The sequence below is a fragment of the Homalodisca vitripennis genome, chromosome 2, assembly GCF_021130785.1.
Source record: "Homalodisca vitripennis isolate AUS2020 chromosome 2, UT_GWSS_2.1, whole genome shotgun sequence".
Classification (NCBI taxonomy): domain Eukaryota; kingdom Metazoa; phylum Arthropoda; class Insecta; order Hemiptera; family Cicadellidae; genus Homalodisca; species Homalodisca vitripennis.
This window is the reverse complement of record NC_060208.1, coordinates 109,465,131-109,477,368: the sequence shown is the minus strand read 5'-3', so window position 1 is coordinate 109,477,368 and position 12,238 is coordinate 109,465,131. Positions and strand designations below refer to the sequence as shown.

Here is a 12,238-nt window from a genome sequence, read left to right as displayed (position 1 = left end):
ACAAAATCATACACAAAAGATCATAAAACAAAAGGAAATAAAGTATTTTTTTAAACCAACTAGAGTGATTGTTCATTACTATTTCCTACAGATTTTTAAAATATCAAGGTTCTAGCTCAAGTAGTTTTTGAGAAAAGTATACCTACATGTAAAAAAACTATGTTTTTCAGAAAACATGAAACAAACAAAATTGCTTAGGTTAGATTAATAAAATCACAACTGAATATTTTAATAATGTCCAGTAGCATAAGAAGGATTGTCTGGATCTTCATCTTCTTGAAATTGATTCTTCTTTTCAAAGTATTTGCTTAATGGCACTTTTTTATGGCGAGTAGAGGTTTTTCAGCTCTTGAGAGTCATCGATCATCCAGGGACTTCATGGCAATGGCATGTTCAAACCAGGGAAAAAGTCTAAGAGTTTGAAGATCAGATATTTATTCAAATTTTCCTGATTATACCACAAAATTGCATCATAAACTACCAACTTGAGTGTATGAGATGATCCTTTTTTAGAGTGTGATTCCACATTACACAATTGAGAGATTCACTGACATTCTGTGTTCTCCATGACTTTTGAAAAGTCACAATTTATTATGTATACCAGTAAAACATTACAAGCCTTTGATAACACACTAAACTCTAAATATTTGTAGTGGAACATTTATGGATTTAAGCCGAGTTCCTATTTATAACTCAGTTTTAAACTTAATCCTCATGTTAAAAGCAGAGACTCAGGAGTTAACTAGCCCTCTTGAGCTTATTTCTCCTTGCACTAATGAGTGTTATTCTCTGTGGAGTCTCCAGTACCGCTTTGTACATAATAATCATTTTCAGGAATCAGTCAACTTTTGACAGCATTACATTTATGCTCATGTGATAACATAAATGTCTGTCTTGTAGGTGCCATCAGCAGCATTGCCCACCACCCACTGCAGTATGTAATGTCGGACCAGCCCGACCGCAGCTTGGTGAACAGTATCGGACTGGGGCTAGTAGGGGTCATCACTCGGCCACTCAGTGGAGTGGCAGAGCTCGTAGCGCTCACTGGCGAAGGGCTACTCAGCGGTGTAGGATGGACTAACACACCTCAGGTAACTAAATTTTGTGTACCCTTATGCTGCACTTATTTTATTTTATCCTTCATAATTAGAATAGTAAAAGGTATTGTGTTGGCAAAAAATCAAATTTTTAATATTAACGTATACTTTTTTCAAACGGTTCAAATTCTAGTTTATAAACACTACTTATCAACTTTAAAAGTCATCTTATGTAGGTTCTATACAATTTTCAAGTATTTGGCTGATTAAATGACTTGCCAATTAAGTCCTTGATGTCATCTGGGAGGTTGTTGTGTAGCTTTGCTCAAATTTAAGGAAGGTGCCTTTTCTGTCAGAGTAAATCTGTGGATGCAGTGTGTAGTTTGAGCCCTGCCATGTATGTATTGTAATTGTGCCAATAAGTGAATTACGATAAGTGATATATAGGCTTAAATAGAATTCTGGAAAGTAAGGAGGACTCGAAGGAAGATTAGACGCAGTTAGATTAGATCACAGTCTTTATTTTATAATTCCCATAGGGCCCACTTCTTAATTCCACTGCTTTGAGCCGAACAATAGCCCTAATTGCTTTATTTCATTGTTAGGCCTCTTATTCAAGTTTGTGGTGGATGTCTCTTACAAAAGTTTAAATTTTAATAGTTTTTAGGAAACTTCAAGGAATAGTAATACATTAGTAAGTGGTATTTATACATTTGTAAGCATTTTTCCTAATACCTAACTTATATGTGCCCATAGTTCCAATATTGTGGCAGCAAGAAACTCCATAAAGTTGCCAATGGTTTCTTAAGTCCTCTAGCTCTTGGTTTCACATACGATAGCTGTTTAAAATTATTAACACATAATTAATTCTTCTGAAAGAAAAGGATGTTATCTCATTGCCTGACATTGCCCTTTTTAATTATGTTCTTTAATATAACATTGAAATAGAGTCACAGTAACTCTAATATAGTAATAGTGTATCTGTTATATTTCAATATCAATACCATATATCCTGTTTTTCCATTAGATAGTTAGAATTTGTTTTATGTCTGTATTATTTGTGACAACTAATATTTCTGATTCTAGGACATAATACAGAAAACCTTTGGGTTTCCTTTAGTACATGTTTAGAATATGGAACTCTATTGAAAGTACTTTGTTACATCATGGAAAATCAAGTTTATTTTTACACACAATCAGTATTTATTACTTAATGTTCTCTTTTTCTTCTTTCAAGCAGCAATGGTTGAGACAGAGAGTAACTTACTATGGCTATTTGGAAAGTAACCTAAATTTTCCATTTCCAGAGGAGTGGTGAAATTACCACTATAATATTAATGTCAGAGCATTCAGTGACATAGTATGCATCAATATGTGGTAGTTCTTACTTTTATTCGGTGTAATGTAATCATTTAAATTGTTCGATTTAATTCAAATCCTGCAAGTTGAAAAGTAGGGTCTGTAACAATACAAAATTAACTACAAACAAAAGATTTGTTGTGTACAGGTACGACAGGAAGCGGTGTCACAGCCAGTACAGGGCACTGATTCACGACTTAAATACAAGTGGAAGCTGCTGTTCCCCTCAGACCACCTGTTGCTAGTAACCGAGGCGACCACTGACTGCTTTGAAGCTGTCACCCTCCTGATCACCAACAACTCCCTGTATGTCGTCAATTCTGAACTTGACATTGTGGTGCGGGCAGTCAAACTTAACGAACTGCAGGCTGACTGCAATAGCAGTGACCCCACTCTTGTTGCCTTTCGGATACAACCCGCCAAGGAAAAGGTAACCATTACTTATTATCTACAAAAGTGTTATCTCTGAAGAATTAATCCTTAGACCTCAGTGTTTCCCAGATTGTACCTTGAGTATAAGGGGCGGTCATGATTTTTTTATCTCTGTCAGATCAGAGGATTATTATCACATCCGATTTCTCTCATTGAAAATCCACTCTGAGTGGCTCTGGTAATTTTTCAATAAAGCTCTTCAGGCCACTGCATGTGTCCTATTGTATTACACAGTTACAACATTTGATATATTTATAGTTTTAACCAGGTGTGGGTGGAAAGGACTCTTATCTCTCAGCCAAATAAGGAATAAAATTGATATTTCACTATTTGCAGCACATACCATAGTAAACATTGTTTGCAGTCTTTTTTATATTAATGTCACTATAGCTACTATAGTGTATGCTATAATTTTTTTTATGCATTTGGTAGGTTTACATATGAATGTGTCTGTATTCTGATGATATCCGTCACCTAGTTGAAGCTACTTGTATTTTTGTTTTGCAAACAATATTTATATTTAAGTAGGCAAAAACCATAATCTAAATTACATATCCCATGGTACTTATACAAAAAATAATAGATTACCAATTGAGAAAAAAATATAAACCTAACCTAACCTAGTAAACACTGTAAGTATGTGTTCAACGATTGTATTTAAATCCCAGTGATTTCCAAGGGTTGGGGTTAAGATATTGCTAATTTAAATCCAATTCAGAGTGATGCAAATGGTTACGGAATCACTATAGTAGCTACATTGAATTTGGTGTGAATCCTTCAGAACTGTTTAGAAATGGGTTCACGCTGAACATGAGAGAAGTAGAGGCTGCATCTGGGTCTGAGAATGAGCAAAATGGTTCTACAGTCACCTTTCCCTAAGATGACGTTTGACCTTCTCTCACTAAGTATATCAGTGTCATCTTGGGTTATGGGCTTGATTACGGGACTGGTCAACTGAGGAAGCATCTTCATAGAGTTGGTATCTTTGGGAGAATCCACTTTGTAGAGTGTGTGACAAGCAGGAAGGAACTGATGAACACCTGCTTTTTGACTGTTCTGCAATAACAAGGGAGCGGTACACCATCTTTGGTCATCTGGACAATGATGGTGAATTCTCCCAGGAGAACCTGATCGGCTGTTTTCGGCGGTTTGTAGAAGTGCTGAAACCGTAGACAGGTCTGCCTCATGGTGTAATTCCGGGGTGTGCAAAAGGCCCTTGAGGCTTAAATGCATGGCAATAGGTCATCCCATAGAAGAAGAATTTAAAAAAAAGCTATATTGAGATTCTGATATAAAAACAACTATAAACAATGTTTGCTATATTATTATATTCTGAAATAGTGAAATACAATTTATTTCTTTTTTTTTGCCTAGAGATACAGCACTTTCCAGCAACACCTGGTAAATATAAGGTATTTAGAAATTGTGTAGTATATTGGGCATAGTGGTGGACACTCAGTCGAGCCTGCTGATGTGATGGACACAAGATAATCCTCCACTCTGACATAAAGAACTGCTATGGCCACCTGTAAGGGTCTGCCGAGCTGAGGGAATAATCATATGGGTTAGAAACTGAGCTCCAGGGGTTAAAACAAAAAAGGCTGCTAAAGAGTTAGCTTATTCTGGATTACTATGAGGTAACATCTATAACTCTGCCTATTGCAGTCTCATATCTCAGCTTAAGAAAAACTTAAGTTATATGCATCCTTTGTAACTGTAAAAAAATAGTTCACATTTACCCTCGTACCTTTGATAATGTGGACTACACACGGTTTTACCCAAATATTCAGAAAACGCACTATTCAAGACAGCAATTATACATTTTTAGTAGAGTCCTTTCTGTATCCGTATTAGCGTAAAAGAGATTGAGCGTTTAAATCACGATGATGTATCTAGAACCTAGAACTCAATATCAATATTAAAACACAGCTCTTTACCATTTCAGGTGCTTGGTCTTATTTATTACATACTAAGTTCTTCACTTGCTCATCTTTATTCCTAGTGAAATTTAGCTGTAAAATTTGTTTACTTTCCTTATCTTGATCAGGATGCTGTTGATGGGAAAATGTTCTGTAAAGCCTGGCAAACCCATACATTCAAATAGTACATTGGTTTCTTGATTTTGGTCTCAACTTCATGAGCATAGTAACAACATATGATTTTGCAGGATTTGCATGTTGCTCCCACAAGATCTTGAGCTGTGCTTACCCTGTCCAGCATTCTAACTTGACTTTTGTAAATCATAAAGCATTTCTTCATTTAGTTTCCTTTTGCTGCAACCCATGAAAGATGAACTTGTGGACACCTGAAAGTTCACTAAGCCCCATTCAAGCTATAAACTGATAGTGATACTGAAGTTATTAGTACCAGTGTTCACTTGAAAAATAGTCATCACTTATTCTTTAATCTAACATATTGTGTGCCAAATGCCTTTGTTGTATCTGAGATTTTCTGGGTAATCCTGGGCCATTGCAAAGGAAATGCTACTCTTGTTAATTATGGCAAGTCCTATTCTTGTTACTATCTTAAGAATGTATTCTTTTCTGACATATGCGCGAATCAAGCCCCGCCTTTTATTCTTAAGGTATATGTTGATGGCAGCATTTCTGTGGTCATTTTGAAACCATCCTTGATTTCTTGTCTCAGTACTGTTTGTTTAAGATTATAATGTACATGTTTGTTTCTACCTTATATGTTCCAAAACAGCATTGACTACTTGGTTACTGTGGAGATTTGCTAAGAAAATGTGCAGCATGCACTTGTATATTTTTTTCATGTTTAACCCTTTAAGCGTCATGAAAAATTAGACCTGATCTTTGATAAAGTTACAATTTTTTTAAATTTCCAATGTGTAAAGTTAAATTTATTTTCGTTTCTGTATGTCAAAATAGAGTTATTTAACGGTAAATAAAATTCGTTTAGCCTTTTTTGGATTACCTAGGATAATTTTTAACTTTTGAGAATATCGTAGAATAGCAGTGTAGTTGTCACTAATATTTTTATAATTTATTCAGTAAGTATGGGAATGAAACACAGTTTTATAGATAAACGTATACTATATTACAAACCAATAAAATTAGAAAAATACAAAAGTAGACAAAGAGTGTTTATTTAGTGGCGGGCTGTCACAACTGACATTCCACGCGTCTCCCGCAAGCCACTGTTATCGCGTGGACTTTGAACCTTCTTATCGCTCGGCAACGTGTAGGACAGCCTTGCAGGGCTTGAATTATGTTTCTTGCTTTGTGATAACATCCTTATGACCGTAGTAAAATATTAAAAAGTTTGGGGTTGACCAAGTAATTGCTCAGAATTACCAAATCTTCAAATTCCGAATCGTCTGGATAGACCATTCACACGAATAATGGTAAAAAACACTAAATAAATACTGGAAACTGCTGTATTTAATATGAATAATTTACTTTAAAAAGAATAAGACACAACAGAAAATTAGCGATAACCGAAATACATATGCGTGTACCGGACGCTTCTCACTAACAACTGGCTAGATGCCTTGACGGGAGCTCCCGTCAATGACTTTGTGAAAGGCGCGGGGCCACGCCCGCTAGACAGTGTTTGGCCAATTAGAAGCAACTGCCACTCCCATTGTAACAGAATTCGAGGCAGGGCAACCCGTCTGTATGTCGCATGACGACTAGAACCATCTAACAGCAAAATATTCAACTAACATAGCAGTAAGAAAATAAAGAATGCAAAAACGCGGATCCACGGCAATAACGTTTTGAGCTTGTAGTGGCCCTCCGCGGATCCGCGTCAATAACGCTGGAAAGGTTAAGAACCTTTTTTTTTAAACGGCAAAGTTTGTTCTAGATGATGTTTGAGTTTATATCCCATTATTCTCCACACAGAGAAAACACGCAAGTCTGCAGTACAGGTTTCCTTTCTTCCATGCTAAACTGAAGACCCACACCTCTTTCCTTAAGTCAAAAGACCCTTGCAAGTCACTTTGTAGTGACATACTCCAAAACACTTTAAAAAACATTTGTAGGATCACATATAAACTAATCCTTATCCAGCCAATGTCCATAAGACAGTAATGCTCACCAAGTTTGATTATAGTAAACCATTTCCCCAGCAAGTTTTTCGGTCTAGTGAAACTTGGCAACTTCAGTTATGCCAAATTATGCTCCTCAATTGCCTTAGTTTTTTTTAAATAGAACAATAAATAAGTTTCTCCAACTTATAAAACAGGCATTGAAATTACTCTTAATGGTCTTCAGCTAAATTAAAGGAAATGAATGGTGTTGTAAGAAATATGGAATTATCCAGTCAAATTAACATTTCAGTCACAGCCTGACATAGAGTGAATATATACAAGTCTCCCACTGTTAAATCTGTGGGCATAGAAATTGAGGTGGACATTGAAAAAATAAGTTGTTTAGGATTGGTTAATCACTGAGTCTGTTGCTAAAAATGTATTGTTACATTCTGAAATTATTTTTTATTGTCTTGTTATTGTTTTATACTGCTACTGGTGTTATTATTCTTGTTAATCTATTGTTTATGTCTTAATTATTGCTGTTATTTGTATTATATTATTGTAATATTATCTATTATCAATATATTCACATGTTACAAAAACTTATAATTACGTTACTGTTGTATTATTGTCTTATATTTGAATTTTTTTCTATTCTTGTATTATTTATTTTTGATATTATTGAATACTTTTTATTATTTTTTTTTTCAACATTACAACATAGTTTTTGTGTTAGCTTGTTGTGACCGTGTCTGTCTAAATTGTTATTATTGTTTTGATTTCTTTATTTTTACTTTTATAATTGTAGGTACTATCTTGAGATCGTTTCTTCCTTTTTCAGAACAAATTAATGTGAAAAGGAGTGATTCATTGGAAATAAATAAACTAATTCAATGGATTCACACAAACATTTTGTTCCCAGGCCCAACTGCTGTCACAGAGCAGGATAGTGGAATATGTGCGAGAGAGTCAGCGCATTCTGGTCGGGGAGCTCTCAAATCTTATAGCGCCTGCCTCTCCTCTCCTAGAGACTCCTGACGAGCCCCACCTACAGTTCTTTGTCAATCCTCAGCTCCGTAGTCACTTCTTGGCAGTCCTTGCGTTCGCCACCAGCCACACAGTTGGTCGCGGCTTTCCTGTTATTAGCTGATAGTTCTGTATCACTGCCAACCATCACCACTGACTTGCGCACAATAAACAGTTGCAATCAGTCTTCATTTGCATTTCATCATTCGTGTAAAAACATTAAATGAATGCTGCAACATTCCAATTGATATATCAGCTATTCAAGTCAAATTGTTGATTAGTATTCTATACCCATGTAGTAATATTGTGTAAAAATGTACATAAAACGTTCTTATATAGATTTCAGCGTTTTTTTTTTTCTAGGACGGTAAAATTTGAACTCGAATCATATAAATTTCATTTTTCTACTTGTATATACATTATCTCTTTAAAATTTGTCTTATGGAATTTTTTTAACCATTCTTAGTTGCTGCACTACTAATAATTTAATTCATAATTCTTTTTAAAATTGATATTTTTCACTTTATAGCAATCATTCCGATAGTATTAGTATTAAGTTAAAAAAAACTTTTATACCCACTTTTAAGTTGAAATTTTATATTATTGATTGTTATGCTTCTGCTTAGGAACACACTTAAGATTATTATTGAAATCTTACTAAGGACTGACAGAATTTACACAAATTCAAATAATAATTTATTTAAAATATTTTATTGTTATTACAAAAAGATTATTTTCTATGTTTTTGTTGTGTCTTTTTGGTATTATCATTGCCTGAAATTTTAATATTTTAGTTTATCCTTGTTTCTGTTTTTTCCATTCCAAAACACAGAATAAAGCAATACAATTTTGAATGCTTTAGTTTTGTTGTATTTTTTTGGTTTGTGTATGTAATGTTGTGAATAAAATTAAGTTATGAACTGTTACTTATATCTAATTCTTGTGTGAATTTCCTCTCACTTAAATTGTGACATTATCAGTGCTGGTTGATAAAAATAAATTTGGGAATGAATTATTTTCCCTATTACCTACACAATTTAAAATGATTTGTTATTAATGAAATCACCTAGTAATGGTATTCTGCATAGATATGATGATTATTTGTTTCACTTAATCCAACCATGCACGTAAAACGTAAATTAGTTGGAGACTCTAAATCTATTGATGTTCAGCAAATGATGTAATTTTATGTTTAGTAGTAATTTTTTATAAAGTACATATTTGTTTCACCCTGCACTGAATAATATCATCACACACACACACACACACAATATAACAATAATCTTTAAATAACACCTTGGTTTTAAGTGCGACATGTAAATACAAAACTTTCTCAAATCATTCATGTTACATCAGGGTTCATTAAAAGAATTCCTCTTCCGCTTGTTGATAGAATAGAATAGAAATTTGCAATTTTACATTATACAAAAAGGCGGATCAAATAAAGAAAAGGCAATAATATATTTTCAAATGTTAAAATCAATCAAAATTCTTAAACAACAGTAACTAAGTCAATAAAAAGACAATAATACATTTTCAAATGATAAAATCAAACAAAATTCTTAAACAATAGTAACTAGTCAATAAATCTAAATTCCTTCATAGACCTTCATGTTCCTCTGACCACCCCAGCAAGGTCCGAGACCTAGGACGCACCAGCCGTGATCATACACTCCATAAAATACTGTTTTAATGACGCCACAAACCAGGGAGTGGCTGGATATTGAGGTGATCTGATACATAACAGTTTTATGGTGGGGAATATGCAGGACTGAGGATCCAGATCTTGACCCACTTGCTCTCTCTCCTTAGTGTTACAAACAAAATCGTCAGAGAAATATTTTGGCAATTTCATGTGGATAAAAGAATGAGTATAAGAAAGAATTTTTATAGATATTTGATCGGATATAGTTATGTGGTCATCTCTTTGTACGTCAAAAGCCTTTACAGTCTTTCACCAAGTGATACAATCATGTCATTTAAAACAGAGTTGCAGTAAGTGAAGTAAGGGAATATTAGTAATTTCACCAGACTTAGTTTGACCTCGGCTGGTAAAAAGTTTTAGTCTTTTCACCGAGTACATGCCTGCAAGAGTCTTATGTTGATAGTTACCCCAGGACTCTTTACTTTGGTACAGTACAGAAAAACTTGTCCATTTACATTTATATTTTGAATGTTTTCAAAATTATTGAATTGTAGCCGGAAATGAGTAATAATGATTGGTTTAGTCTTACTACTATTTAAATTTACCATTATTTTTTGTCCATTCCATTATATTTGAGATGTCTGAATTAATGATTTGAATGCATTGGTTTATTGTACTTGGCTTAAAGTGAATGTATATTTGAAGATCATCGGCATACATGTGATTTACAATTAACAATACTTTATGTTGTCATTCACTTAAAGTATAAACAAAAGAGGTTCTAGTATTGAGCCTTAGGGTACACTACAAGTAACTGATTCCCTATCTGATGTTTCGTCACCAACTTGCACACACTGCAGCGGACCAGATAGATATGACCTATAGAGGTTACTCTGTCACGTATGCTGCCACCTCATCCATCCTATCATTCCTTAAAAGAATGTATCCTGATAAAGACACATCTCTTGACATAATACTTGGTGTAAGCCAAGATTCTGAAACAATGATGGTAGTACTGAAAAAGTTCTAGTTATTCCACTTCCTTCTAATAACGTTGAAAAAACCTGCAGATTATTCGTGAAAAATATAGTATTAAAATTAATGCTTGATAGATCCAAATTAATAATGTTCATAATAACATAAAATAGAGAAAACATTTATAGAACTGGAGATTAAATGAAAGTTAGATAAAAGTTATTAAACCATTGTTTCAGACTAAACAAGCAAATAAAATCTCAAGTGATTGTAAGTAGGACTGGGATAGAAAGAAAGGCTGGAATAAAAAAACAGCCTCACTGGTCTTGTTGCTAAAAATAATGTCACGGTTGTCTCCAAATTTATTTACAAAAAATGTTGTTTTAACATACTTTTATGAATAAATGTTGTTTGGAAACAGTTATTTTACCTCTTTTAAAACTTAAAATTAAATTAATTTACTTTACTTTTACTTTAATTTAGTTTGTCATGAATAAATCCCACACTAAAAATAAAGATAACTGTAATCTGTACACTTCTTTCTTTGTTTTCAAATTTATTGTGATTGCTTACTAGGTTTGCAATGAATTTCTAAGAAACAATACAGTCAGTTCAATGCAGAGGGAAACAAAGACTACTATGTTTTGAAAGATACTTTTCTTATAGGGTACATTTTTTAGTTTTAATACTAAATATTAGTAGAAGAACATGAATTTTAGTAAAAAATGTGTACAGCCAGAGTAATGGCTGTCACATACGGTCTTTCTTTGTGATACATGATAAGAGAAAAATCTGCTCATGTTTTAAAGTGCTCCTCATACACCAGTTTCATCAAGTCAAGCATCAAACTCAGAACCTTTATATCCAAGTGATAACTTTTCAGAGGAACTGGATCATGTATGTGACCTGTCATTTGAAAAAGTGACCTAGGTAATCTTGCTTCTGGCTCATGTAGACCTATTTGGCACAGTTCCCAATGACAGATTTTATTTATGCAAAGCATGGTTAGAATATTGTGTAAATGAAGAACCTCTCTTTTGCTTTTCATCTAGAATGTTTTCGATTACCTAAAAAAAATAACTTTTACTAAAAATGAATAAGAATTTGCTCTAATTAACATTTTATTATATTTATCCCATCAAGAGTTTGCTTTGAGAGGCCATGACGAATCTGTAAACATGAAACTGTTTAGAACCTTGTGGTTTATTTTGTAAATATAAAAAATTTCTTTCAAGGCTATATATAAAAAAATACTTCAAATATTGAAATAGTTCATGTTATTTTTGAATAAGTACTAAGATAAATTATACAAAAATAAATTATACTTAGTTTTACACTCTTTCAGTTGATGGGGTAAAACTGCTTAAACCTCAACAGCTTTGTGTCTGGATATATTTTTACTAAATCAGATCAAAGCCAGATTAGTTGCCATCAAAGATGTTTTGCTCTGACAAGATTCTGACAGTTTATCAACAACTATTCTCGGTTCTTTGGAAAATATGGGAATTTTGGCTACGTTGGTTGTCTGTCACCACACCTGTTGGTCACAATATTACTGTCACTGTTAGACGCCATGATGATGTAGAGAAAGGGCAACAGCTAAGGCTACAATCTGGAGGTGTTTTATAACCCAGTTCTTGTCATTTTGTTAGCAGAAATGAAAAAAAAGATTTTCCTAAATTAGCTTGAAACTACCAACTTTTTGTGGACAGTTTTTGTGCCTGAATGTTGAAAATAGTGTGTTCCTTACTAAACAGTTATCCT

The 12,238-nt window shown here is 33.7% G+C and overlaps 1 protein-coding gene across 2 annotated transcripts in view; it reads left to right on the top strand.

Annotated features, from left to right (window-relative positions):
• LOC124354569 (vacuolar protein sorting-associated protein 13B) overlaps positions 1-8,780 on the top strand; it is a 143,586-nt gene extending 134,806 nt beyond the window's left edge. For both annotated transcript variants that reach the window (XM_046805123.1, XM_046805124.1), the window contains exons 58-60: positions 901-1,091; positions 2,545-2,826; positions 7,751-8,780. In XM_046805123.1, the coding sequence (XP_046661079.1) occupies positions 901-1,091; positions 2,545-2,826; positions 7,751-7,978 (701 nt within the window). In that variant the 3' untranslated portion in view covers positions 7,979-8,780. The remainder of the gene's footprint in view (positions 1-900; positions 1,092-2,544; positions 2,827-7,750) is intronic.
• Positions 8,781-12,238: the final 3,458 nt, after the last annotated feature.